Here is a 24,151-nt window from a genome sequence, read left to right on the forward strand (position 1 = left end):
GTTAATCAGATATCCCAGACACTTGTGTTTCCTTTGAGAACTGAATTAAATTACTTTTTGATTTTCAATTGCTTGAAGTAAATTGAGTGGTGTATGACCTGAATATTTTGTCTCCAGAACTTTACATTTTGCCTTTCTGGATTGAAATATGACCACTTAACTCACAAAACCATTGCTATCTTTCAAGGAGTGCAAAGGCCCTTTAAGAAAGGCTCAGTATGTGTGCAGCGACATCTGCTTCTGAAAATCAGTTACAGACAAAAAGACTAGGAAGGAATGCAAATAAAGGTTTCACTGTTGAGCCACAAAGATTAATTGCACTGTAATATTGAACATGTGTTGAAGGGGTGATCTTTTAGAACACTTTTTGAAGGCAACCATTGTTCTAATGTTATCAGATTCCCCATAGGTCACTTGAACCTCTGAACCTTCATTTGAAATGCTTGCCTCTTACCAAAATCCTTATGCAAGCCACTGAAGGAGATAAACACTGAAACAGTAATTTCATTAATGGTAGATTTGAAAGCTGTATGCCTGGTAGTTATTCTTAAACTCATTGTACCAGGTTATATTATTCTCAGCACACAAATAACAGTAAGTGGAAAAACAATTAAAGTTTTATAATTTCATGTAAAGAAAACATCTCTACATGGAAAGTTTGTGTGAAGAAGTAGTCTGTTAAGATAAATGAACTTGTCCTGAAAGTAGATGATTTCTGCTACACCAACTTTACCCTTCTTCCTGGTTTGATTTTTAAATTTTTTGTATGATAGGACACATTGAAGATGCCACACCCTGATCATTACCCTCTTTTCATATATTTAATCATCCACGTACAGTTTGCACAAATAAGTCTGTATATTTCTACTTAGCAATCAAATATTAAGTAAGCAATACTATTTTTTTGTTTTGATCTCAGATCAAGCTGTATATGAATACCTTATGATCTATTTAACAGTACCAAAATATATCAGAAAAGCTTTCATCTGAACTTACCAAAATTTCTACTTCATGATCTGTAGAGGTGAGAATTATTTTTTATTTTAAATTTAGCCTTCTCCTTCAAACAAGTTTTGTATCACTTACATAGCAAGTCTGAGAAGTGGTTGAATTAATTCCATTACTTCTAATGGAAATTCTGTAAGGCAAAGTGACTGAACATGTATATTTCAAGATGACTAAGATGTTCCCTTTTTAAGGTACCAAGTGTAAAAGACAGCTCTGAACAACTGGATAATATAATTTCCAATTTTATGGTCTTTATATTAGTACCCCGAATAGTGCTCTGTATAAGAATATCTGAAACACCTTTGTTAGTACACATCTTATCTGGGCTAACATCTAAACATCAGTTTGATCTGATATTTGCAGGCATCCCTTTTAGAAAGAATTCTGAAAGTCTGTAGGTACTTGGAAAAGAGTTATGTGTATTGGGAATAACATGTTTTTGGTTTAATTCCAGGGCTTTTATGTTAATTGCTGAATGCGAGTAATGTGGTCTTTCATCTTACATGTATTCAATAATTTATTGAATATTGAACATTCATGGTTCACTGTTTGAACCATAAATGGAATAGTCCAAGTAGTATACAAGATCCAGAGAAATTGTGACTTCTGATCACTGTACTTGGGAAAATATAGAAAATAAAAAGGAATGTATGAATCCAATATGTGGTGTGAGAGCAAAGCTGTGACAAGTTTCAGGAATTTCATCTGGTTTTCTTGATTAGCTTCTAAAGATGAAATTATTTTGACATAGACATAAACATCCCTTAAATTGCTGGCTAGACATATAACACCAAAGTTATGTTAAATTTGCTTTTTAAGTAGAAGAAAACCCATAGCTCAGAAACACTCAAGATCCTGGAGAAAATTACAGATATAACTAGAAAATACTAACTGTAATACTAGTTAGTACTTACCACAGTATTATACTAACTTCTTTTAAAGAAAGGTAGAGTGACAATGCCTTAGCAAGACCCATCTTCAAAAAGCAACAAATTTAATCAAATGGGGAGGGGGCAGGCAGAATAAAGTGCCAAGACTTTTATTAGTTACCCTGTGTTACTCTGCATTTCTATTTTATTTGCAAATCTATGACAAGGCCAATTTGATCTCAGCTGCATCTCACCACTTGATCTCACCCTTCCCTAAACCAGAGGATTAAGACTACAACTGGCAAACTACTGAGGCTTCAAACAGCTGTTATATTGAATTTAATATTGAAAACATTGTTCAGACAACAAACTACTGTCAGCTGGGCTCTCCTGAAGGCCTTTCCCTATTGAACTCCTCCAGCTTCCCAAAAATCAGTATTCATATCCTTCTGGATCATTTAGTTAATGCATCTCAATCTTGATATTCTTCCTCTTCACATTCACAGACCAAGGCCAAAATTATTTCCATCTGTATTTTCTCGTGGGAAGTCACCCTCCCTTACAAACACAACATTTGAAACACAACACTATTTTATTTATCCAGTGTTAGGTTCCACCTGGCACTCACCAGCAGCACCGGTTACATGTTCTGCCATTCAAAATTCAGCTGGAGAAAATACTGTGTGCTCTTTACACAGATGAATGTATTCCTGATGAATAAATCACCTTAATTTATATTTGATAAAGAGCTTACTCTCTTAGTTTTTATAAAGATAACAAAAAATAACTCCACAAATTCCAACATATAATTTGTTTCAGTCTTCTCTATTGCAAAGATTCCTTCCAAAACTTTTTTTCCTTTGGTTCTCCTGTTATTGTATCATCAAGAGTGTACAGAACTTCAGCCATTTCATCTGCATTTCCATCTATTGCTCGTGTGTACAAGGAATATAGCAACTCCTCCTATGCACACACACCATGGCAAGCAGCCCATACCCTGCAGTTTAACAAGCTGTGCAAAAGAACACCAGGGACCTTATACTGAACAATGCTGAATAATGTATATAACTCTAGACTAAAAAGTGGACACATAGGGCCCACATTTCCTGTGAAATGAGATGAACTTGCAATTATTATTGCTATTAAATAATAATATTCCCCTGTTGAAGCACAGAGGTTGGGAACAGCAACAAATCCTAGCATTTTCAAGCAGCTTAGGAATTATGATAGAGTCACGGATAGTACTACAGTAGCTCACTTTCAACTATAGTAATTAAACAAGAATTTAATTATCTGCAATTGTGGGGAAAAAAAGTTTCATTCACATTCCACAAATGAAAGTCACTGTCAGCTTGCTAAAACAGTCAGTTCCCAAAGACATGGGAAACAATCTTAGTAACCTTTTTATCCCAAGTGTCGAAGCCTGGTTATTGCATAATATGTTATTTAACCTTGCTGAAGTCCCTGCATGGCAAACTGCAAGATCCTCAACGAGCACAAAAATAAAGTGCTACTGAAGGCATTAATAAACTCTAGCAGCAAAAGCACTGCATTAGTAATGAATTTGCAGGATCTCCTTTTAGCCCATCAAAATAGGTTCTTACATATAATCAAAACAACATCAAGTCACTTTGAAGTCTGGCATTTAGAGTGTACTAATAAGTTATGTGGCAAACTAATAATCAAATAGTCCCACAAATTGAAGAACCATTTTCACCTGCTGGCTTTCTTAAGATTTCTCTCTGAGTCACAACTTCTTTTCTTTTTTTTAAATGGGAAAGCCGCTCCAAATTGTTGTATTAGGAAACTTTCTGATTTTCTCACTTGAAGAGGAAAAACATGAAGAATAAAGAGCCAAAAAACTATAATGTTTCAAGTCAGAACATCAGGTTGTGGACTGTTAAATACAAGTCAATCATAATACCTACAGTTTGAGAACAGTAGGATTTAGATATGTAAATGCTGAAGTTTGAAATAAGCAAACTGAAGTCTGGAAGTCTGTCCTGTCACTGACTGCCACACCACAGATACAGCTGAGTCAATGATAAATGCTGGAAGCCTTATTTATGCAAATAATATTTGCTATTCACAGACCTTGGAAAGGGGGTATGCTAGTCTATACATGACAGTAGGAAAAAAAAACCCTAACTTCAAATTTCTCCACTATCACCAGTTCTTTCCAGTTCTCAAATAACAGACACATCACTCACAAAACTTCTAGATTGCATGAAGCTGCTGACCAAACCTCTTTGAAAGATACTCAGATTTGCTGAGCTAAGCACAAGTGGTAAGTTAGCCTTCAAGCTTCAAAAGTGGCATACAAAATCAGATACAGTGACTGACCGATGCTTAAGAGCATTGGTAGGACACAAGACTGAGGGTACCCTCACCTTCTTCCTCATTCCTTTCTCTTTATGCAGTTCCTCAATTCATTAGTACCTGTCTCTGAGAGCAAATAATGAAATGCCCTTCATACTTTCCCAATTTCCCTCTTATCTGAACAAGTGCATGGCTTTCTGCTCCATATTTTATTCCCATTCTGATTCTGTCTGGCTACACTTCCATCAGACAGCTGGTCAGCTGGTCAGGGTATGAATTCAAGCCCTGTCCCACGTACAATTTGATTGCTAGCACCTTCTGGTCTTGGTGTGGGTCCCTGTTGTTCCAGTCAATGCCCAAATACGCTTCAAGACACTGTGTAGACCAAGGGCTGCTCCCAGTAGGCAGTACAGGCAAGACTGCCCTTTTGCACAGGAGTTCAGCAGGGCTGAAGAAGAGGGGGATGGATCACTTAGTCACTTATCCTAAAGATACTGGGGTGTGTTTGGGCGTAGATGCAGAGCACCATCAATTCCAATACTTAACTCCCAAACCTTCACTGCTGTGCCATTTGGCTCAGCTCCTGCACCACTACTCCCTTCATTTGCTTTATCATTTGCCTCTCTCTCTCCCCAAGCATGTATTAAATGTTATTTGCCTTTTGGACTGCAGAGACCAATAGCTTTTTCTGCCCCAGTGTGAAACAGAAGTGGCGTGGTGGTACAGTAACTCCTTCAGAAATCTCAGTGTGTGTATATGCAGCTTCTGAAACAAATAAGAAAAAATAAGAGCAGAGGAGCAGGCAGAATGCATAGTTGTAGCTAGGAAACAGCCAAGCTCCCTAAAGATCCCATGAAAGACTAGTTCCCTTTTCCTGCCTTGTAACCTGCTGATACACAGCCCAGCCCAGCTGCTGCAGCCTTGGGCTGTGCACTGTGAAGAGGTGTGTGGGCAGCAGCCTGTGTGCGGAGGTCAGAACAAAGCCTTGGCTATATTAATTAGAAGAGCAAAGATGAATCCCCCAGAGAGATGAAGTGATTTAACAGAGAACAGAGCACATATCCATTGTGCTAATCAAAGCTAAGACCATGGATTCAGCCACTGCAAATGTAATCTCTTTCCAAAAGTATGACTACATCTCTTATAATATTGACAGAATCAGAACTTAATTCCTTAACTTAATTCCTGAAGGAATGGCTCAAACTTCTGCAAGGTTTCAAATAAAAACAAAAGTCAGCAGTTGTGACATAAAAAAGCTCCAAGCATTGCAATGTGGATATCTCAGTTATAAAATCACAGGGCTACCAGCTGTAGCTGTAATGAAAATAGCCTGTGTTATACTCCAAAAGGGAAAGCTTCTGAACATACCCACTGACAAGTTTACTAAAATGCACAAGTTTGCCAAGAAAGGTACTGCTGACTTAACTAGAATTTTCCTTCAAAATCAAAGCCTATCTTTGGAAAGGTAAAGAAGAGCAACCCTGACATCTGATTCATTGAACTGCGAGATTGAAATCTAACATATAAAGAGACATTGCCATTTCCCATTAAGTTATCTTTATTCCATAAATCCTTTCATGTGGATAAACTAGTGCCTATTTTACAAAGTGTCACCAGGTAACTTTTATGATCAGGTGTTGAGAGGGGTGTGAGTGCTGGCCAAATATTCTGGTGAGCATCTTCTGGAGTGTGTAAAATTTTCCTATATCTAGCTGCATTGAGAGAGAACATAGGGAGAAAAAATTCTGCTACAGAATGCAGTCATAGCAATTTTTGTAAAGAACATCTTAAAGAAAATTAAATATTTGAAAGATATGGTTCTAAGAATAAATGAAGAGAAAAACATATCCTACTTATGCAAATAAAGGCCAAATATGCTGATTAAGCAGTTGCTGTCCAGGAAATGATCAGAAACATCAAACACAGGTTTATATTACTCAGAAGAAATAATTCTTAAGGATATGTCAGTGAGTCAGTTTTTCCAAATAAATCACTTTCATGGGATAAAGGTTTCTAAAACAGAAGCAAGTAACAGAGTACATAACATTTTTGCAGAATACATCACGTAAGGCCTGATACATGATAAACGCTTAAATATAAAAGAGAACTACTGTTCTTTAAACGGTAAGATATGAATACAAAGTGGCATTTGAATATAAAACCTATACTTAAAGTGGAAAACTAAACAAAAGTGCAAGTTGAGTAGCTTCCAACAATCTAGCCATTAAACAAATGGACATCCATTATTAAATTTGGCATTGCAGTTATTTATTTTAATTTCCTTGTTCCAGTTTGGGAAAATTCATCTACTCACTGCTGATGCCAATGTAAAATTCAATTACATATGATTATGAAGTATTATGAAAATAACTTTGTGAGGTGTTGAACTCCAGGCTATTTACAGGAATATCAGTAACAATATAAGGTTCATGACGCACGTCAGTGTTATCTGTGAAGTTGCCTTGGTAAATCTGCTTGACTCCTGCATTGAACAACTAGTGGAATCAAAAGTTCTGACATTTTCTTAGCTTATATAAGCGTTACTGAAAAAAACCCAGGTGCATTAAAAAGACGAAACATAGGCAATACCACCTAAAAGTTTCCAGTACCAAATATAGCAAGATTTATGTAAACCCAAAGATTTTCATGTTAATAATTTAAATCACTCTACAAAGCTTTACAATGTTCCCCCAAGTAGAGCTCAGCTCATCCTTTTAAGTGGAGTTTGTTATTTTCTGTTGTCTTATCCTGGCTTTTAAGCATCTTGATAATATCAAGCTAATAAGACAGGAATTTAGTATTACAAAAATACCTTTAGGAAAAAAAATTCTTATGCACAAAATAAAATTAGTATGTCATTCAGGCTTCTGACAGGAACATTGTTTAATATCCTCTATTTACATTATAAATGTAAATATAAATGCATACTAAATTACTGCTTACATAAACTATGTAATATCCACTCTTATTAACTCCTTCTCATAAGGATAATTAATTCTCAAGCATGGAAGACACCCTAATTAAACCTCACTTTTGCATAAATTATTAGAAAGAGTACTTTGTTTTCCGAAAGTGTTTCTAACATTAAGCATGTTAACTACAAGAGCTTTTACGTGCTCAGTGTACTGTGCTTACTTTACTACACTGATCAGAGCTGCTTCATCAGCTCTCTGCACCCAACAATAAATCCTCTGGCCCAAAAAAAAGTAAAAGAAAAAAAAGAGAAAAATACCAAACCCAGGACCTTGCCTTTAATTGAAGAGGTTCCTACTTGTACAAGACCTTTCTAGAATAAAAGCTTCAATAATGAACTTTGCTCTCAGCTGCATATTTGCCACTTAATAGGGTGATTTGCACGTGCAGCTGTGAGGACCTGATGCTTCATAAAACAAAAGCAGTTCAGTTGTGCCAACAGTTCAGCCTAACTCATAATAATCAACTTTACTGGAGTAGACAAAGGAACCTAAGTAGTATGTATGGCATGTACCTTTCAACAAACTAAAATCTGTGGGAGATTTCATAAAGGGAAAATGTAAAAGGTTTACGTAATGAAAAATTAGAGCTTGAAGGGTCCCAATTCTTCTATCCAGAAAACCTGAAAAGGCTGTTTTTAACTTTACAATGGCAAATACTATATTCCCTTTTTCCTTCCTTCATTCTAGCTCATTGCCTTCCATCTACCTAAATCTCTCTGATTGAAAAAGACCATAGAAGCAGAGCAGTAGATTTCCTATATTTCAGCTTCCTGCCTTGTTTTATCTATCAATGATCTAAATTCTTTAGCCTTGCATTATGCTTGCAATATGAGAATCCAGTCCTCAGTTGGCCCCTGGAGACTAAATAGAGCATTAAAAGTTAATCAGCAACGCTCCTTACCACATTGAAATCCAAGTTTTTTTCAACCCACTCCTTGGCTTCCTTGAACTCCTCTTTCATTTCCATGATGTATAGAGTATCAAGGGCATCCACGATTGTTGCTCCTTGTATGTTACCTGAAATACATGAAGAGCCAGTGATTTACTTTCCAACAGAAGACTTTTCAGTTAGATCTAATTAATTTACAATAATTCTAATTTCAATATCCAATTTCAATTAATCAAATTAAAAACTGGGTGCATAAGCATTCAAGTGGTAACTAGTAATTCACAGCCCTTACTTTGATTCCCATGCCACAACAAACACCATAATATTTAAGTATTTCTTCCACTAATTAACTTTTGAAGAGCTGTTCTAATGCACTGTATTTTCAGCCATAATTTTGCATTTTAAACCACTAATAGAACAGTTCACTGTAAAATGACATAAAACCCAGTAAATCTTGGTAATTGAGAAATTCCTGTTTCTTCCAGTTTGGAGTGAAAATAATCAGCTGCTTTTTTGTTTTTATACTCAAAAAGATACATAAAGCTTTAAAAAGCTGGTGAGTACTGATCCCATTTTAGTTAGGAAAACCCTGTAAGAAGTACAGTCTGCACAAGACAGCACTGGGGGAGGCAAAGGCAAACTTGCACACATGGATTTGTCAGCTCAGGAGGGGCTGCAAGGCACTGGTTTTTAGAGCAAGGCACTGGTTTTCAGAGCAAAAACAGCACCTTTCTACCTCTGTTACAGAGATGGGTAAGAGCTAGCCTTGACCTAACACTGCAAGATGAAACATCATCAGTATGTTGGCTTTGGAATGGATTAAATGTTCATCATCCTCTACTGAAAGGTTCATGTGGATGGTGGGCTTCAAGAAAACACAGTCACTCAAAATACTTTCCCATGCTTACTGCAAATTTACCTTCACCTCTTCAAAACACCATTTTTGTCTAGGCAGAGTTTCAATTCCTATTTATGGGATAATGTCAAAAATTCAATTTTGACCACTCTACTAAGACTACTAAGACTTTCATTTCCTAACTTGGCTCCCACAGTTTTCATGAAATAAAGACCACTGTTATATTTTAGAGAAGACTCTGATACAGAAGGAAACATTTAGAATTAAAACATAATTTAGCTTGCAATCAGAGAAAGTCATTATGTCCAATCCCTGTCTCCCTCAGCAGGGCTGATGAGTCAGGTGAATAGCTGACTACACATTCCAGAATTGATTGTACCAGGGGAATAACAAGATAGTAGCTACAACTAATTAAGGAACTTGATTATCATCTTGTCTCTGAAATACCTGATGAAAAAGTAAACTTAATTTTATAAACTTGTCAAATATCATAATTCAATTTTTCATATTTAAGAAAGAAATTACTGTATCAGTCAATATAGTGTTCACTGCCATCATGGGTTTCTGCTTCCATATAAAACAGAGAGGCAATTGGAGAGCTCTATATAGGAGGATTGACATAATTTCCTTAAATTAAGGTTCCAGGTAGAAAATAATTTTCCATTTCCACCATCTTAAGTAAAATAATATTTGAGGTTGCTAAAACAGTTATTTGGTATATTTAACAGAATCAGATACTTTCTCTATTTTAGCAGCTGTTTATACCACCCATTTTTGGAATGTCACTTTCCTACTCTGAAGGAAGGAATCTCTACTTTTCCCCCCCGATATTCCACTAATAAAACTGCAGCATACTTTGGTAAGAAAAACATAATATCCTCCAAGAGCTTATTTGGAACTTGGCTGCCCTTCTCTAATATTAAAGGAAACTTATTCCTTTAAACTTGGCTAAGCAACTTATATTTTTCCTGAGCTTATGAGAAAGTAAGAGTGGAAAACTGCTGGAGGACATCTGCTCAAGATCACTACTGCAAAAGCTCTGGAGATGTCTGGTAACTCCACACAACAAAAGCAGTTCCTAGTGAACCTTTACAACTGAGCTCTACTTACAGGAAAATCATCTATAACCTGACTTGCTTCAGTGGATTGTGATAGGCTCACCATGCAAAGACATTCTTTGTGATAATCCTCTTGTAATACAACTAACACCACCACTAAACAGTTAAGCTTTCAATTTTAAGGATTAATACTTGAGCTGCAACCCACTACTAAGTCAGAAGAAAAAGAGGAAAAAATAAGGAGAAAACTTCTTGAGAAATTGCCCTTGGAGTAACCTATTTATTATCTAGCATATGTGGCCTGCTTAGAGGAGAGACTGAAAAAGTGCTAGAATCTCAAGCAGATCTTACTTTATTTGAAATGATTTCTGCTATTATTCTGAAGGATCCAGAAAACAGAATAAAACAATTAATGTAACACTTAGTGAAGTTTGTCTCAAACAGCTGTACTTCTGAGTTCTTGATAAAAGACAAAAGAACAGTCAGTTTAGAGGCCAGAATTATGACTTGTGAACAACTGCAGTTTACACTTAGTCAGCCAACAGAATAACTTAAACTTGAGAGTAGTATGGAAACTGTGATGCTGAACAGCTCAATAACCCGTAAAACAAACCAGTGGTGGGGTTGGGGGAAGGAGTGCAAAGAAATTAAATGACCATTCCTTATTATAGGATAAGACCAAACATTTCACAAGCCTATATAAGCTATGCTTCTCAAAGCACTGCACATAAATTATTAAATACAGTTATCACTGTTGTTCGTTCCTACGTAACATTCCCAAGGAATTACACACAGCAGTCATGGTCAACAAGAAGCAAAGATTATTGCTAGGCAATTACAATACACACTCATGACACAGAATATTTGGACAAGAGAACTGTTTTCCTATACACCTTCAGCACTGCTACAAATTAGACTAACAGTGAGCACCGTGTTACAGAGTGTGAGCCAAGTTGCAGTCACCATGGTAGAGTTTCACAGCTGCCCTAGGCAGGAGGAAGATATCACACACAATACTTGGATAAAATTCATAGACCTCAGGTAAATACAGATATATTTTGCTTAAAAAAAATCTATATATACACTCAAAGTAGAGAAAATTAAATTGAAACTCATAAAAGGTAAACTCAAAGGGAATAATTTTGACAACAAAGGAGATAAACAGATGTTCAAGCCTACCAAAATGAAGAATTTTTAGTCTCTACCAAAACCTCCAGACCAAGTACTCATATATGCTCCATTTTACTTCTGTTGTTAACCCTTTATTTTTACCTCTCCTTTTTACAGCATAATTTACTCCAAGGGATTAATAGAGAACACATAAAACAGCCTACTATTAACTCAAAAGAATGTAAAAGAAATCAGTCAACACGAAATTTCCAGCAGACAATCAAGAAACATCTACAGAACTTCCTTTCCAGTTTAACACTTTAAATCTTAAGCAATGATCTGGAAGAAAACAAAAAAAAAAGAGCATATTGCTAACAGGATTTGTGGACTATTAAACACAACAGCTTATTAAAAGCACAGGTAGCTCATATCTCCTCTGGGTAACGCACAGTCAGCCCATTTAAACTGTATGCTTTTTAATATCTAACAGTGCCAGTGTATGTGCATGCAAATAAAAGAAGAGATTACATTAGAGAATGCAGTAGCATCTCAGGACTGGGTAGCAAGAGCAGAATAAGAAGAGTGATCAGAGGATGTATAAGTTTGTATAAGTTTCCAAGATGCCACTGCAGGGAGAACTGCTCTGGATGTGAATGACAACCTTATTAGCACAGCTCTGTGACTGAGCTGATATAGCCATATGGTTTAAGAACCACACTTGGCTTATGGCCAAACCCTTTGGAGCATGTACCAAAGTAAGTTCTCACTTGTCAAGCCCAGGCTTTTAAATATGGCCAGAAGAATCTGAAATAGAACACTTTAGAGTCAATGCATGTTGGTGCACTTAATAGTTTAAAATTTCCTCCCATCCTTTGCACACCAAGCTTGGCATTCGAGAATACACACAGGTTGGACTCAAGTAACATTTTGATTTGTGCTGTAGGTTTCTTGGAGCATTGCTTCAAAAGCTGACTCATATCTTAGAACAGTGTTTTCCTTTATTTAAAGTTCACTGAAAAGGTTCCTATGCAATATCATTAGCAATTTAAAGTGTCAAGAGTGATTAATTATTAAAGTGTGCTATGCCAAAACACGAAACTCTTGACTCAAGTACTGGCAAACCCTCAGCAATATTAACACTTTTAATTTCAGTGACTATTCACACCTGGTCAGAGTGGGGAAAGAAAACTTAAAGTCAATTTTTAACAAATCCAGTTTTTCATATCTGTAATATGAAACAATATAGTGATATTTCTAGAATGCTCTTCTAAATCTCCAGTATTTTATACATCTGTGCATTTAGAGCCAGCTCTGGTGTCTTTGAATTTGATAAAGTTGAAATAATTTTTCCTTCATTGCTTATCTCTATGCTTCCTGCAGAAGCCTTTGGCATCCACCACGCTTCTGGCACTGTGCAGCTCAGCTGCATGCTTTGTTATGAACCACCTTCTTTTGTTTGAACCTGCGGCCTAGTAATTTGCTATCTCCACCCCTTCCTTACAAAGGCTATCACACCCCACAAGGAATAATAAATCCTTGTTCATCCCATTTATGCCACTTTTTATGGACCCCCATGTATTGTTCTGGAAAGTTGTCAAACTTTACTACTTACTATGAGCTCAAGTCTGCCCATTCTCTGTATTAACTCTTATCTCCTGTTTCACTAAGTGCCAGTTTAAATTAGGAACATTTTCTATTTCTAAGTGCAATTATCACCTGTTGGGAAATCCTTCTGGGTGTGTGGAACTGCTTGCAGTTTGCCATTGTCAAAGCTACCCCAAGTAGCTTATTTGCACTGCCAAATTTCGCTCTGGTCATTTGATTTTTCAGCATTGGGATGAGTAATTTGAGAGTGTGGCCTCAGCAGTAACAGATTCCTGTGAGAGGCCAGTAATAGCCTGAAAAATGTTTTTCAGAAATCTAAAAAGACAACACACTTGTCTTTGTTGTGCAACATGACCTCCTCTCAAAAATGCTGTATTGAGTAATTCATGCACATATCTGCTAATGTTATTCTTTACACAAGTTAATTTAGTTGAGATAGATGTCAGGCTTACTTCCAAAACTAAAGCCCCATAGCAAAACACAAAATTTCAAGGAATACAGCAGGAACAGTGAAGACAAACAAGACTGGGGTGGGGGGACGATTTTGATTACTTTCAATTTAAATTAATATATTGTTTAAACATATGTGCAGTAATTGCCTAGGCTATATTAATAAACTTAGAGTTTGAAAAGACACATTGCTATACACTGCCAAGACAGTTTTGGATATAAGTTTTGGCAGGCTTTAAAAATATTCATATACCTCAACACTCCATAAATGAAACGACAAAAAACAGTTCAAAGTGGGAGGAGCAGGATCTTATTAAATTATAGTACTTTGGGGTTTGCAGATTGTGAGTATTTATTAAATACCTCCCTTTTTGTCTCCAGAAAAGGTCCTTTTTCACTTGCAGAGATTAATTATACTATGCCTACAAGTTACAATATCAAACTGGTAATACTGCACATGAAACACAGCTTCAGATAATTAAAAAAACCCTTTAGTTACAGTCATTTAAGTGCAGAAAACACTTCTAGAAAGAGTTCTCTGCTAGTGCAGAAACACTCATTAGTTTCAAAATTAGTTCAGAAGGCTTAGAGAGGAATAGCTCCTAGTTTGAGGGGCTGCTGGTAGAGTGCTATGAAAAAAAGCAAAACTGTGATTTTTTCCACTTTCATAATAGGAAGATTAATAGATTAATAAATCTCTGCTTCAGCTAACGTTGTTAACAGCAACCAGAAACATAAAGGTTAAAGTATTAAAAAGTAATAGCACTTACTCATGGCCTACTTTCTACTAGAAATGGTCAGAGAAGAATTAGTACTCATGGAAGAAGTCATACCAGGAGATATGCCCTGTTTTGCTACTGGACAGACATGGTGCAAACAGATGCTGAGCTACTCCAATTTATTTGATTAATCTAGAAACAGTTGCACACTTCATGTAATTAAACCAATAAGAATATTTCTGTCTTTTCAAATAGTTGATACAACATGGTAAAACCTAACACAGCAAGTACAAAGGAAATAAAAACATTGCATGAATGTGCTGGAAAGACATTGTCATGTCAGAGGCAAGTATGTGGCACTGGTTTCAAGGAGAAATGTTTCAGTGTTTCTCTAAAAGTGTATTATTCTCGGTGTGCACATGAGAGAAAGCAACATGAATATATCTACAGTCTGCCAGTCTAAAGACTTTCTCAGCTTATTACATACACCCTTACACACACACTGCCTGCAGAATACCAGCAAGACCAAGTCAGTTCCTTGATTTCACAATTTGTTTTCATGGCCTGAGTTTAGGACAAAAAAAAAAAAAGCCTTTTCCAAGTTCAAAAAGAAGCCTTCAGTTACAGAATAGCTCTACTACTAGTAATTTGTACAAGGTGCTAAAGCAGGGTTCTTTGCCTTCCCCCAAAATTAGAACCACCAGTTGTCCCTACCCTTTCTCCTATCAACATCCCAATGGCCATTTTCCTCTTCTCCTAGCCCTGGTATAGTGTCTGTATTTCATGATGTGATTTCCTAAGCCACATCCATGTGTAATTATACCTCTCAAAAGCCATCTTATTTTTGTCCTTCTGAGAAACACAGCATGACAGTTATGACTTGCCTTTAAGACACAGCAGTCATTATAATCTACCTGCAAAGTGGAGATTGAAAGGAGCCATGCATTTATACTTCCAAAAATAAGCTTAGAATCAGTATCATTTGAAAACAACTCTCCCCTTCTGTGTCAGGAGAGCTGTACTGTAACTTATACAACATAAAGCACCACACAGCACTGGACTCTGCTGTTCCTCACAGTGAGATACTAAAAGCATTTATCCCATAACAGCCACTCCCAGTATATGCAAAGCAATGTAAATGCAGCAATTAATTCAAAGGAGGAGAAGTGTTTAAAATCAAACAGTGCCTAATGAAACATGCTGTATTTTACTGATACCAAGACTATTTGCAACTTGTATTTTTAAAACAATTGACACCTGGCAGCAAGAAGAAAAGACAGTCTCGGTAAATTGGAGATAGTCATGATGGCTGACAGTGAACTGAAGGTCTTACTTGATTTCTGAAGGTTGGGAGGAAATTCACAGGACACAGAGCTGAAGGTAACCTATTCTCCACTAATACAATTCAGAATTACCTTAAATTAGTCAACCACTTGCAATTTTTTTTTTTTTTTATTAAATAAGAAACAAGGAGGATAAGGAAACAGGTCCGTCCTTTCATGAAGGAAAGAAACACATAAACAGATCACCCTTTTATTGTTTTATGAAAAAGGTGGCATTTGTTGAATTCAAACGTGAAGGTAATGATCAGAGCTAATAATCTGAGGATGCTTACAGAAACAAGGTTTTGTTTGTAAAGAACAAAAGGTAGTCATGGATTTGGGTAAGGGTAACTTATGAGGCAGACCTGCTTGAAGATATGCTGCTCTTTGGTATTCTGTAAAGCAATTCAGCAGAAAGAGACCTAATGTTTATTTCGATTTGCACCAAAATCACTAAGATTGAAGATGTTTCTAAGGAAAACTCCTCAGCAATATGATCATATACCAGGTGACTATGATGAGAAACTGATCTGCATTTAGACTGACTCAGGCTCTTACTCCTTTAAATACAGTTTAATTTTTCGATTCAACACTTGTTCTGTTTCACAGTGACTTGTGCTTGAAGTGACTTAAACTTATGCAACATCACAGAACTCCTGCTTAAGAACTTCCCACCTACAGCTTTTTCTGCAAATCCATGCATTATTATTAACTCAAACCTTAGAAATGTTTATACCACTTCTGATTTCAAATGAAACTACATTAGGTGTTTTAATTTTTGAGAAATTTTATGATATTTTGCTGTACTGCAAGAAAACCGAATTCCATTAAAGAGTTCCTCAAATATATTAAATCACACAGCTATCATTCTCCTGAAGACAATAAATAACTTTCATTTTTAGAGAAGGAAACAGAAACATGATGACTCAACCTTGAAGTCAACTCAAACTACTCTGGTTTCAAGAACTCAAAAAGTAGTCCAATAACTAACTAGACAATAATTACTTATTAACATTTTTGATGTTACCTTGGTGTAGCCAAGCAGTGCAGCAAGATCAATGTAGATGTTGTACTTTCCAACTTATTTCTGTAATCACAACTGCTGTCTCTAAGCAACATCCAAATATAGCTGGGGATTTGATAAGTGCTCTATTTAGGGTGTTTTAGGAAATGTTTCCACTTCAAGCTATCTTTTGCAAACATTCAACAGAGTAAGTTCCTGTTAATATCAAAATAATGTATTTATTTTGTCTCAGCTATAGAAATTAGTAATTTTTCAGCTTTCTGTTTGGAAAACAGAAGCTATTTGAATAGAAAAATTGGTATCAAACAGTTTAATTCTTCATTTTTCTGCAAAACTGAAGATAATGACCATTCATAGGACTGTATTTATGCTTCCTCAGAATGCTCTCTCTCTTCAGCCACAAGTCCCACTTGGACACTGAGGAAGTCTTGCCTCATTACACTGGATTTCTACAGTGTGCCTCTCCTACTGGAACTTTTCAGTCCCATATTTGTTCTACACTGATAACAACATGTGCTTCATTTAACACCTCCTGTACAATATTTAGAGGTGCAAACAACAGTTATATTAATGAAAAAGAAAGCCTGATAAGGGAGTCTGGTACAAATCAACAAATTTTTATAAGAAATGGAAATAAATTCGTAAGAACTGCCCACAGCTTTAGCTACCTTCATGAGTGTAGAGAGTATTGTTTGTTCATTGTATAGGATTTCTCCTCTTCTCCACCCCCTCCCCTTTAGTTCCCTGCTTATTGAATGTGGCATCAATGATTTCCATAGTAAATGTTTAAGACAGGAAGGTATTTATTGCAGCAAAACTGTATTTTTATCATGCAGCAATGCCATGCTCCATTTATTCTCATTCAGACACTAATCTATAAAAGTCACAGAAAGCACCTTCATTTACTGTTATTTTTTACACATAACAGAAGCAAGAAACATCATGCTGCATGACAGGGAGCAGAAAGAAAACATGTTTATCACTTATAAGCTTTTCAGCTGATTTACCGTTTTATGCTAACGTCACTAAGCACAAAAATACACTCTACTCACCAAATAAATTGCTCGAATGTCCTTGCTTAGATATGGGTTTCAGTTCATTTAATCCCCATGCGTAACGCTTATAATTATCCCAGGCATGCTTCATCATCTGTAGGGAAACGAAAGCAGGATTATAATGTTGATTTAGCAAGAAGCCACAGCAAACACTAACTTGAGAATATTCTCAATATTAAAAACATTTAATTCAATTATTAACCAAATTCCTGCTGTATGCATTAGATATATGAAATATTCAATAAAGAATAACAGTGGCACTGTTTTCCAGGTGGCAGTGGGATGGCTGCTATAAGAATTACATGACTGTCCTCTCCACTTTTGTTACCTGCAAGCTTAGGGTCAATACACAATCAAAAATAATTAATTTTTAGGAAGGGAATTCATTGTGTCATATATAAATTAAATTGAGATTTCATTTCCCTTAAGCATATATCTCAGAAACTGAGGGAAGTAACATTTTTAAATAAGGTTTTCCCCCTAGAACCTTTAGATTCTTTAAGGTGAACATAAAGCTTGCAGTAGTTTTCAGATTCTGGCAGAGACCTGCTTGCATAAAACCAGCTGGTTCAAATGCAGCACAGCTAGTAACAAAGAAGGATGGTAAAGTGGGCAGGCAGAACACCTAGAAAATGTTCTGAGGTTTTTACGATACAATGTTTTATGACTATAAATGCATCTGTAGCTACTTTCATGTGTCATTTTGCACAAAGAGACGAAAACCTATACAACTTAACATATCACCACCAAATCATATTTTGCACAAGAAGAGGTGCACCACAGATAAATACTGCTTTGGGAGTGCAGCAGTGCTGTGGTAAGAGCAGGGAGCATCCACACAGAAGTCAGGGGAGTGGGTTGATTCAAGAATAGCTCACGCTCTCCACTACCATCACCAGATATATCTGGGGTGAACTGTCCTTTTTCAGCATAGTCCAGGTGCATGTCCAGGAGCCCATGTGCCCCTCCCCAAACATGTGGTGAGAAGAATGCACACAGCTCTGCAGCCTGGTGACAAACCACTGCCATTCCAGCAGGTCCAACACCTCCCCTTGGCAACCACCAGTTTTAACACCTGCTCAGGAATAGTCTTCTTTAAAGGTCACCACAAGCAGCATTACTTTATGCAATAGAAAGAAAGAGAGATTTTGCCTCCTTGCTGTCCCTCCTCCCCTCTTCCACAAGGCAGAGCAGTGCTGGGAACGCCAGAGGTTATCTTCTAGACAAAAGTGACAATTTCAGACCTTTTCAGAGATACTGCTTCAGGCTGTCAGATGACAACACTGCTCTGTCCTTGCTTTCAGATCTCTTCTTGAGGCCTTGAATGTCAAGGATAATTTTGTTAACAGTTTCAATCCTAAATTTAAAAGCAGCAGCCTTGGGACATGCTGATAATAGTAATCCTGCACTTTCTCCTTTCCTCTTTCCTTTGCTCAAACCTCAGAGAAATTATGTCAATTAAAAATCTACATTAAGCCATACTATAATAAATGACAACAGATTTTCTAGAATACTGCCATACTCATGAGAATAAACATTTCTCCACTATTAATGGGAGAAAAAATGCACATGTATCCTGCAGGCAAATTCACAGATGTTAATGTACACTACAGGCCCAGCTTTACAAATACAAAAATTGCCAACAGCAGTTAATATGTAAGTATTTTCAACCAAAAGATTAGCCCAGTGTCAGATCTCAGCTGAAAGGCAGCAAGTCAGAGCCCCTGTGGAAATGGTCTCAGGCCATGGCAGAATTAACCTGGATGGCAGGAGCTGTGTCCATTCATTGCAGAATGGCTTAGGAACTCTCCCATGATGGGGCTTTTTGTCTCAAAGCAGAACTGGTAACAGGCGGCCAACTGGCCAGCTTTATGACTATGGGTTCTTCCCAGTCCCAGGCAACAAGAATCAAGACTGCATGAAACCAATCATTTGTCCACAGCATATTTTCTAATTTACCAATTGAAATTTTCTGGTCATTTTGCCCATCATACAAGAAAGACTTATTCTGCCCTGCCATCATATCCCAGACCTGCAAGCTCAGCATTAGATATCAACATACAAATTCTCAGAGATTTCGGGAGGCTAAATCCTAAGCTTTGTCAAAGCTTATTTTCTCATGCAATCACATCAGAATCTTTTAATTTCCTTAATCTTAATCAAGGTACACCACACAAAAGGGCTTTTTTTTTTTTTTTAATAAACTAAACTTGTAATTAAGTGGCCTGAATCAAAGGGCCTAAAGATGTAGTATTATAACAACATTATAATTGCTCAAGCCACTACCGACATTACACTACTGTCAGATGTCAGTATCCTTTTTCCATCCTTTTCCTTCTCCTAGCACATCTATGCTTCTTCTCTTGCATAAGAAGTACAGTGGTCATCTATTCCCAAACCGAGTCAGTTCAGGAAACACAAACTTTTGCAAGAGATATTCTTATTTTGAGTATCAGTTTTGTTTTGTTTGATTTCTCAAGTCAGATTGTCACGGGTATCAGAGTTACCAAGAAGGAAAGGCAGGAACAATTGCAGACCTGTTCAGTCCAGCCACAACAGTCACAAAGCATGTGATGCTACAAGATGTTCTAGACGTAATCAGAACATTAGTCCAACTTGCCTTTAGTTTTTCCCCATGGATTGAAACTTCCATCATATTGTATCATAAATGTATGTGTGATTTGGTAGCAGAAACTACTCTGATTACCCTCTAGCTCATCAACCCCTAGCTAGTAAGACAGGAAGATAACCCAGACAGTAGACACTACCTTCTAATAATATTTATTATTGTATGCCAATGAACATCAGATGGGTTGTTGGGGTTTTTTTTACAAAAATTTCCTCCCATTCTCCTAACTCCCATTCTACTCAGGTACATTTATCTAATTGCTTCCTAGGAAATTACAATGTGTGGATTCCACAAGCTAAGCAGACAAGAAAAAAAAAAAACAACATAACCCCCAAACAAACAAACAATAAACCAAAAAGCACTGCTCTGCCTAAACTTAAGGAAATATTCCAGTACAAAAAAACCCTACCAGAATTTACTGAGCAGATAAACTCATATCTTTTGGCTAATCAAAGTGTTCTTTAGAACTCTTCCAGAAAGCCTACATTTAGATAAAGCCACTGAGGTTAGTGAGTAAATTTACTCCTAAGAAAACGTACGTTTAAGACATCCTTACTTAGACATTTGGAGATTTATGGACATACATTGAAAGCAAAAGCCAACTCCCAAAGCAGTCAGTGAGCCCTCTAGTGTTTCAAAATAAACAAGTCATTCCAACTAGACACAACCGTAAATGGCTCTTTAGACAAAAGTTATTAGCTTGTAGTGTTACTCTGTTACTGGGCAAAGAGCCCACAGATACAGCAGCCAAAGAACCCTACCTTAATCAACACTGCCTTGCTACACAAGCGACCTTGCGCATTTAACCTATCAAGAAGTCCCAATTTCTAGGATTCAACATATCAGAAATATGCTACATTCTTTCCCCCTTTTGTAATATGGAAATTACAAAACCATATTAAGTTTCCCACTACATTAACTTCCTATCTGTAAATAGCTTCATTTTCTATGTAAGAATGAATAGGTTCTAAAATACTGAGAAGCAGTTTTAATAGACCCAGCTCACCAAGGTAATTCTTTGCTTAGGCAAAACTCCTAGCACTGGTACTTCAGAAATGAATTTAAACCTTTTTTTTTTTTTTTTTTGAGAAATCTATCTTTCCGGTTTTCATATTTTTATTTGCATGGGATATCACCGAATCATTATCTCCTGATTTTTTTTTGGTAATTCACAGAGTCTTTTGATCATATCTCTGACTGCTTGTACAAGTGCTGTTGACCACTTGAAATTTCTGAAGAGCACAGTTACTGAGAACATCTGGTATATCAACACAACATTACTGATGATGTTAAAAAGAGAAATTCCCAATGAGGAAGGCTCCAACAGCTTTTGACTAGATGATTCTTGATACTGTCAAACTCCTCTACAGTACAACTAATAAAATTATTTTAAATAATTCCATATTAGTCTTCCAGGATGTTAATAGGCAGAGATACATTTGCATAGAAGCATCCCTCAGTCCTTCTAGTTTTACTACATGTTAAAAAAAAAAAATCACAGAATGGTTGGGATAGGAAAGGAGAGATGATCTGGAGATCAGCCACTTCCAGCCCCTGTGCTAAAGCAGGTTCACCCACAGCAGGTTGCACAGGATTTTGTCCAGGCAGGTTTTGAGTATCTCTAGAGAAGGAGAATCCACAACCAGCAGCTTGTTCCAGTGCTCTGACACTCCCACAGTAGAGATGTTTTTTCCTCACATTTAGATGGAACTTCTTGTGTTTCAGTTTGTGCCCATTGCCACTTATCTTGTTTCTGGGCACCACTGAAAAGTCTGATCCCCATCTTGACCTTAAGATATTTGTATGCATTGATAAAATCCCATCTCAGTTGTCTCTTCTTCAGGTTCCCTTAAGCCTTTCCTCATAACAGAGAGATGCTTCAGTCCCCTCATCATCTTCATAGTCTTTTGCTAGGCACTCTCCAGTAACTTCTTGTCTTTCTTGAAGTGGGGAGCTCAGAAAGGTTCATTGAATCTCAAACTCTAGAAGAGACTGACAGCTCCTTGCTCTGTGAAAGCCGAAACAAAACCCTTTCCTGCAGCCATAATACTGGCCAACTAAAAGATGGTAACACACTCCCATTTGCTGGTATTTTAGTTACTGGCATATTTCAAAGCACTCTAACACAACACCTAGAGAGGACATATAAGTCACTTGAAATTTGCAAAATACAGTTCTATTCAAACCTTGACAGAAAACAACAGTGATGCTGAATCAGCACAGGAATTGTGGTGTTTAGATGGAAACCATTGCAGTACCAAGTGGAGTGAAAATAATAATAAGGTTTATTTTTAGTAGTTACATATAAATGGGGGAGATGCAAAAGAGGGTGTCAGGAAAAGAATTAAAGCACCTTTTAGAATTGGGATATTAAAGGAGAAAAAGGATTAATTGCATGAAATAGTACCATCCTGACCTTCAACAGAGCCATTTAAATCTTGCCAAGACAGAGAAGGAAGGCAGAAGACTAAGGTAACTGAAAGTTCAAGAAATTAAGAGACAAAAATCCCCCAAACAACTCCCTCCCAAATCAAACCTCCCCCTGCAACAAACGTCTGAAGAAAATGTAACAGTTTATATAGTCTCTATTAACTCCCCTCTCAGCTTAAATAATCTTCTCTTTCTCAGTTTACACTGATCTTTCTACACATTTAAGTAATTGTCACCTTTTAAACTCCTTACCAGAACTACTACTCAAGCTAGTCTCCCTGCATCTTCTCTCCTTGCTGCTGGAACTAAAACATCATTTTTCCACAGTATCAGCAATGCTAAGGAAGTCCTTAAAATTAGTGAGAAACCTCAACAGGCATTCCACTTGAACTTTCCTCCGGTACAAATCAACTTGCATGGCCGAGGACTGTTCTGGGTCTGGTTGGGATGGAGTTAGCATCCATCACTGCAGCCCATATGGCATTTTGAACTGGTGCCTGAAATAACACTGATGGCACAACAGTGTTTTGGCTGTTGCTGAACAGCACTTGTAAAACAGCAAGGCTTTCTCTCTTTCCAGCTCCTTCCCCTTTTCCACTCCCCCTGAGAGGGAGAATGGAGGAGGTGGCTGTAAGGTTGAGAGGGGGGAGAGCTGGGAGAGCTGACTCCAGTTGGTCAAAGGGTTATTTCCTACCATGTTAACATTATGTTCAGCAACAAAAACTGGGGCAGAGGAAGAAAGAGCACTTTTCCAAGGTGGCTGCTGTTCAACAACTGGGCATCAGTCTGACTGCAGAAGGATATGAGTGATTGCCTTTGTATCATTTATCTCTGTCCCCTCCTTCTTTCACCTAACAAATGGGCTTTATCTTGACCCACCAGTTCTCTGGCTTTCATTCTTCCCGTTCCCCCCTGCAGCCCACCTGGGCTAGCAGCTGTGTGGAAGCTGGGCTGCTGGCCCTGGTGAACCCACCAAAGTGTCGCATCAGTGCAGGAAGTTTGTGACCACAACACAACCTTCTGGTTTTTTGCTCTGATGAAATATTACATCAATATTAGCAAAACCTCAAGTTTTAGACAGCCTTATAGTCTTACTTTCTCAACTGTTTTCACAGCCACTGAGTACCAACCAAATTGCAGCACAAATGAAAAAAAAAAAATTATAAGAATTTATTATTAGCAAACACAATACTACCTTTGAAATTATTGCCACCAATTAAGATTTCTCTGTAAAAAATTGTATGATCCACCTTCAGCTGATTCACTATCAGTTTCAAAAAACTATGCTGTATGTATGAAAGCTTTGTCTAATATGCTCTTACTGAATGCACTGATTACCACAGTGAGTCATTTTTGGAAATACACAGCCTTTGTTTCTTTAGTTATCAAAAATATTACATTTGTGTTTCATCATCTTCACAATGATATTTAGTGTAATGTTGCACTTTAAAGAAATACAAGTTATTAACTGAGCTTATTGAGCTTCTCTTGAATAATACACATCTAGAAAACATGAAGTAATAAGTGACTTTTTATCTCAATACATAACACTTTTTCTAGGATTAGTAAGCACAACTATATTGCAAATTCGTTTGACATTTTCCCTTTTTTCTGAGCATGACCTTTGTTACCTTTGTCAATATTCACCGTTATTGCTTTGGTAGTGCTTTAAGCATTTTATTTCAATCTTTTCTTGCAGTTCTGCATGCAATCCTTACACATTCCAATGTCTTTTCCATCTGGAAATGTTTTGATCACTAATAACTACCTTGACTTTTTTTTTTTTTTTTTAAGTAATTTTTACCAGTATTCACAGTGTGTTCAGACTTGCTC

General features: G+C 36.9%; 1 protein-coding gene across 1 annotated transcript in view; it reads right to left on the reverse strand.

The window, feature by feature from the left end:
- The window catches only part of MAN1A1 (mannosidase alpha class 1A member 1), a 137,899-nt gene that overhangs the window by 83,651 nt on the left and 30,097 nt on the right, over positions 1-24,151 (reverse strand). Inside the window, exons 2-3 of the mRNA XM_068184355.1 lie at positions 17,257-17,353; positions 8,073-8,188 (exon numbers count right to left, since the gene is read on the reverse strand). Of these exons, the coding sequence (XP_068040456.1) occupies positions 8,073-8,188; positions 17,257-17,353 (213 nt within the window). The remainder of the gene's footprint in view (positions 1-8,072; positions 8,189-17,256; positions 17,354-24,151) is intronic.

The sequence above is a fragment of the Anomalospiza imberbis genome, chromosome 3 (assembly GCF_031753505.1).
Source record: "Anomalospiza imberbis isolate Cuckoo-Finch-1a 21T00152 chromosome 3, ASM3175350v1, whole genome shotgun sequence".
Taxonomy (NCBI): domain Eukaryota; kingdom Metazoa; phylum Chordata; class Aves; order Passeriformes; family Viduidae; genus Anomalospiza; species Anomalospiza imberbis.